Source organism: Geospiza fortis, unplaced genomic scaffold (genome assembly GCF_000277835.1).
Source record: "Geospiza fortis unplaced genomic scaffold, GeoFor_1.0 scaffold27, whole genome shotgun sequence".
NCBI lineage: Eukaryota > Metazoa > Chordata > Aves > Passeriformes > Thraupidae > Geospiza > Geospiza fortis.
In genome coordinates this window covers 6,152,189-6,158,230 of record NW_005054329.1, presented here as the reverse complement: position 1 = coordinate 6,158,230, position 6,042 = coordinate 6,152,189, and the positions used below count along the sequence as shown (strand labels likewise).

General features: G+C 48.7%; 1 protein-coding gene across 5 annotated transcripts in view; it reads left to right on the top strand.

The window, feature by feature from the left end:
- Window positions 1-6,042, top strand: part of LOC102035001 (collagen alpha-1(XXVII) chain) — a 146,847-nt gene that overhangs the window by 14,525 nt on the left and 126,280 nt on the right. For all 5 annotated transcript variants that reach the window (XR_004081746.1, XM_031057213.1, XM_031057210.1 and 2 more), the window contains one exon: window positions 2,794-4,217. Coding sequence is in view for 4 of the 5 variants with exons in the window: in XM_031057213.1 (XP_030913073.1) it covers window positions 2,794-4,217 (1,424 nt within the window). In the remaining variant the exon portion in view is untranslated. The remainder of the gene's footprint in view (window positions 1-2,793; window positions 4,218-6,042) is intronic.

Genomic DNA, 6,042 nt, shown 5'->3' with positions numbered 1-6,042 from the left:
AGGAGAGGAGAGGAGAGGAGAGGAGAGGAGAGGAGAGGAGATGGGTGCACAGGAGCCCTGAGCTCTGTGCCTGGACCTGGTGCTGGAAAGTTCACATGTGTGTCCTGCGGGAGGATGCTTTATTGGGATTTTGCGTGGGCACCAGAGTTTGGCTCCACCTTAGCGGCTTTTGAGGGAGAGCAGTGTTTGGGTTGTGCTTTTTTCCCTTCAGCACTCCTGGATGCTGTTGCTAACGAGGCATTGGGATTGCAAACAGCAGCAGCAGCATCCTCTGAGCATGGAAACATCCTCAGGTCTTTGCAGAGCAGCTACCAAATAAATAACTCCTAGAGCATGCAGCATCTCCAGCAGAGACAGCCCTGTCTGCCTCTGAGGGAGAGCCTAAAAATACGCGTAGAAATTGGAAGCTGGAGAAGAGCTGCTTGCTTAAGTGGTAAATTTATTTTCTTAGGGATAAATCCTGATGCCTTTGAAGTCTATGGCAAAGGTCCCACTTCACTTCACTAAAGCCAGGCTTTGGCCTTTGGTGTTTCATGGGCCCTGGAGATTATCCAGAATGAAGACACTGCTCAGAGCAGAGAGGGGAAGGCTACTGAGAGACAGATCTGTTGGACAATACGGAATAAAACCAGTGGGGGACCAAGGATTTCAGAGTATGGGAGAAAGGCTGTCATTAACACTTGAATATGCTGCGCATAAATTACCCCTCTGCACAGAGTGGGAACGTTTCCATCCTTTTCTACATCTGACACACCTTCTCCAGGGTAGTGTCTGCTAGAAAATGAGTCAAGCTGCTTTAAAAAAGGAAGGTGGGAATAAAGCTAAACTCAGGCGAAGTAAATACTGATGGACTTGTTCTTAATATACAAAAATGGCTGAGGTTTTTGCCAAAGTCAAGGAACAGAGGTTTTCTCATCATTCTCCTCCCTTCTTGGCCAGCAGCATTACAGGTCTCAGACTGCTTGAGTCTACAACCCTTCTGGCCAACACCAAGGGGCTCTTTATGTGCCAGTTCTCCAAATATTGTGTTCTGTACAGAACATTTAAGGGTGAAAGCAGCTGAAAACCAAGGCCCCTTTAGAAAACGAGCTAGGGTTTTTTTCTTTGGAGGATTGTTGATTTACTTTTAATCAAGGAAAGTTGCAGTCCCATGGTGTTAGCTATGATTGGCACCAGCAGCTTCCTGAGTGTTTAATTCTTGCCTTGCAACATTAGCATTTGGGTTGTTTACCCTGACTGGCTTCCCCAAAGAGCACTGAGATGGGAGAGCTGGCTGGTGCAGGAGTGGTGGGGATGGCATTTGGGCAAGGAAGAAGGGAGGGAGTGCAGTTTCCTTAGCTCACTGTCACAGTGCTGGTGTCACAGGAATCATGAACATCTTAACAGGTTCATTTGGGCTGGAAAACCCTTACAATCATCAAATCCAACTGCTTACCCAGGGCTGCCAAGCCCACCACTAAACCATTAGATGTCCCCAAGGGTGACATCTGATGTTTTTTGAGCATTTCCGTGGATGGTGACTCCACCACTTCACTGGGCAGCTCATTCCAATGCTTTACAAACCTTTTGGTAAAGAAGCCCTTCCTACCCTTCATTCTAACACCCCTCACCCCTAGCACAACTTGAGGGCTTTTCCTCTCATCCTATTGCTTGTCACCTGGGAGCAGAACCTGGCTACAACATCAAGGAGTTGTAGAGTGTGAGAAGTTCTTCCCCTGAGCCTCCTTTTCCTCTAGGCTGAGCTCCTTTAGCTGCTCAACAAGGACCTTTTTCAGGTCTGGGCACATTTGCCTTTGCAGCTTTGCTCACGTAGACCTCAGCGTCTTCTCCTAAATAATTCAGCTGAGGCTGCTGCCAGCTGGCCCCAGTTTGTGTTGCTGTTGCCTGCTAATCTGAGCTGTGAATGACTCCTGATAGACCTCGGGGCAGAAGGCAGGGGGTTCTGCTTGTCTGTCCATTGCAAATTCCTCCTGGAGTTGGGGAAGAAAGGTTCTCTGGGCATCAGTCCCTCTCCTCCTGGCTTGAGCAAGGCACCTGGCTCCTCGGTGACATTATACAGGAGGCAAATCTCACCTCCACTACTCAGTGGCAGCCATAACCAATTTCTGAGCTCTTCACAAACCAGGTCTGGTTCCAACCTATTAAAATAATTCATTGCTGTAAGATGATCTTCTGGGGAAAAAAAAAGTACTGTTGAGAACTTTGAGCAGTTCACTGAAATCTGGGTGTAATGTTTTTCATGCTGGGAGGCACCTGCACTTCCCTAAACTCTCCAAAGATCAAAAGCTGCTGCTTGCTAGCTTGGAGAGAGACAGATACAAGGCTTATGCTTCCTCTGGAAGTTTTGTTACTTGCCCTCTGGGGATACAAAATTTTGCAATCCCAGCTCAATCTGTTGTTCAAATTCCTTTCCAGCTATGTGGTCAGTACTCAGAATTAAATCCCAGGAAGAGGACTAGGGGTGCTCAGTGGGAAATTTCCTTGTAGTGAGGTCAGCTCCCTCCAGAACATCTGAGCCGGTCCCTGGTGGGACAGGAGAACTCACCAGATGCACCATGGAGCTGACACATTTTGGCATTTCCTGGTAATCACATTGAGCATGAACTTGCTCCTCACATGATGTGAGAAGAGCTGTGAGTTCTCTATGCTGGTTATGGGATTATATATGTGAGAAGGTGGGATTAGATATGCAAACTGGGATTTCCTGTAGCCTGTTGCCTTTGTGCACGGATTGGTTTGACCTCCCTCCACACCCATCCAGCGCCTCACATAATCTTTGTGCTCCCCTTTCAGATGTGGATGTTCTTCAAAGACTGGGCCTGTCAGGGAAAAGGCCATCGGGTGGATGGTCCTCCTCACGTGCAGCTCCTCAAGGAGTCATTCCTTTCAAATCAGGGGTCATCTTCACCCAGCGAGCCCGTGTGGAAGCCCCGCTCAGCGCCCTGCTCCCCGCAGGCTCCAGCTCTGACCTGCTCCTGGTGCTGAGCCTCTGCTCCCACCGCATCAACAACGCCTTCCTCTTTGCTGTCAGGAGCAAAAAGAAAAAACTGCAGCTGGGGGTCCAGTTTGTGCCCGGGAAGATCATCGTGTACGTGGGCCACAAGCGCTCTGTATATTTTGATTACAATGTCCACGACGGCCGGTGGCACAATATGGCCATCAACATTCGTGGCCAGACTGTCACTTTATTTACTTCTTGTGGGAAGCGCAGAGTACATGCGGATTTGCATTTTAAAAAGGACGAGGCGTTGGATCCACAGGGATCTTTCCTCTTTGGGAAGATAAGCCAGCACTCCGTGCAGTTTGAAGGAGCCATCTGCCAGTTTGATATTTATCCTTCCGCCAAGGCAGCTCATCATTACTGTAAATACCTGAAAAAACAGTGCAGGCAAGCAGATACCTACAGGCCAAACCTGCCCCCTCTCATCCCCCTCCTGCCCAGGGATCCCAGTGCCTCCCCCAGTACCCCACAGCATACAGAGCCCTCGCTGCAGGGTCTGAAAAACCTGACCACTGCTGCCCCAAACTTGGAGTTTGGCAGGGTCACTGCACCCCTCAAGACGAGGGGTTCAGGTACAACAACCCCCACGTTGCTGTCAACCCCACCATCACGGCCAAGACTGACTACCAAAGCCACCAAGGTCACGGTGGCCCCGCCTGTTGTGTCAAGTACCAAACCACAGGTACCCACCCAGTCCCCTCGGGGCATGGGGACAACCCTCAGGGTGTCTCAGCCCACTCCCAGCACACGCAGGGAGAAAACTCCTCTTCCCACTACCAAAAGGGCCCCACCAACGAGCCAGAGCCTGGTCACGGCCAGCAGGAAGGAGTCTGAGCAAGAGACCAAAAAGAAGAACAACCAAAAACCAATCACTGAGCCCCCCGAAGCGCTCAGTACTGCAAAGCCACTGAGGAGGGTGACTGATAACACAACGAGCAGTGTCCACCTGGTTACCCTGAAGCAAACCCCACAGAACCCAAGCCGTGGGCCCATCCCAAAGAAGCCATCCCCCACCAGGAGAGTGGATCCCAGCGTCATCCCTCTGGTGCACACCAAGCCACCCCTGGGCTCTGCCCGGCCCAGCTCCAGAGCCAGGGCCTTCAACCTCACAACCCCGGCTGCCACAGACGGCTATCAAATCTTTGACCCCTTGGGACCCACTCCGTTTCCATTTTTACTGGGATTTCCAGGAGTGAAAGGAGAGAGGGGACCTCAGGTAGGTTCAGGCTCTTCGTGGTGGCTGTTCCCGGTCACAGCTCGGCTCAAGGGCTAGCAGACCACAGGCTCCAAGGGTTTCTGTGAAGCTCATCCAAGTGTGGCAGCCAAGCCCTGCTGCATTCCTGATCATCACAATTTTAGCATAAATCTCAGTTTGAACATGAGTATTCAGTGATGGTGGATGCTGTGAAACATTTGCGGTTAAAGTTGCTGCTTTATGTCAGATTTTTAAAAAGAAAGGAAAAAAAAAAAGATAAATTCCACCTTCTTTTCCTTTAAATTGCTGGCTAAAATTTTAATGACCAGGTTGGCACTGTCTTCCACACCCTTGGTTTATCTCTGGTCATCTTCCATAGAAAACCCAGATGCCTTGAAAACATGCCTCAAGTTAACTATTTCTTGGCACTTGTTATTAATTTGTTTTGTATCTGATATTCTCAAATCTAGAAAAGTGCCCTGTTCCAGCAAATGCAAATGCAGAGATGGCTTCAGGATTTATTTTTTTAAACAAAGTCTCATTTGTTTTTATGGTATAAGTTTTTCTTGGGTGTTTTGTTCTGGTTTTTATTTCTCATAGCCTGCACTTAAAACATGCAAAAAGTTTCCTTTATAAATTTAACTACTACATTCCACATAAAAAATAACTCCTTTCAGGTTGTATATATTGGCCATTATAAAAGCATACACACGTTTTGTAATGTTAAAAGCACTCAGGCCCCACTAATTATCTGCTGGCTGTTCTTCTTTTTTTTTTCCAAATTTGAGAATGCAAACATGATCTTTAAACTGGCCAACTTTTAGGGGGATTTGGTGTTCCAACCCAAACTGTCAATAGGAGAGGGGGGTTGTACATTTAAAATAAGTTTCTCCCAGACAGAGCCTTCAGTTGCCAAGATCCAGCCTAGAGGGAATTTTTATAGCTGACTTCTTAAAATAGTGAAAGAAGAGTTTACAATGGAAATATTGAGGCTGGTGTAAGGAATGACCAGCACTTGTCTCTGCAGAGCTGCTCCTTGGTGCAAGTAACACCCAAAGTGGGATGGTTGGGTCTCCCCAGGTCCTCAGTGGGAGATGAGCAGTTTGTGTTTCCTCCTGTCCCATCTCAGAGCTGGCTGGTGATTTCTCTCCCTGTTCTTTGGCTGTGGAGTCACCCAGGGTGGTGTTTTGTTCCCAGTTCCTGCCCCTGGGAGAGTGAAGGTGATCCTGGGCAGGGGTTGAGAGTGGGCTGCAGGCACCCATCCCTGATGGAGTCTTGATGCTTGGAGAAGTTTTGCTAAACCCCCGAGTAGACAGAACAAGCTCCAGCAATTTGATCTTTGAGCAGGCTTCTGTGTTTTGTGGAGAGTCATTTCAGGCATATTTCCAAGAGAAGAAATCCAGCAGTTGTGCATTTCCCTTAAAACATCACTTAGCTTTAAGGGGTGAATCTGGATGCCTGCTCCAAGCCCACCACAATCCTGACCCCTGCCACCTTCTTGCTCTTCAAGTGTCATGAGGGTGACCAAGCTCTAAGCCCCTGCAATGTAAAGAGCTTATTATTGAACTGGAGTGGAAAATCTCTCTCAGGCTTGTGAATCATAGCAAAGAAATGGATTCAGGCTGTGGAGGGCTGAGGGAAGAGATGGCAGGATTTTTCCATCCTGTCTGAGAACAACTGGAGTCCTGAACCGAGGGAAAGGAGAACTTTCTGAGGCTCTGTCTGGCCTTATTCTCTTTGACTGCTGGAAACAAAATCAGGGCTTGGGCAGGGAAAGGTTGTGGCTTGGCTGGAGCTGGCTGCCACACGGTGCTCAGCAGCTCCTGTGAGTCACTCAGAGATCTCT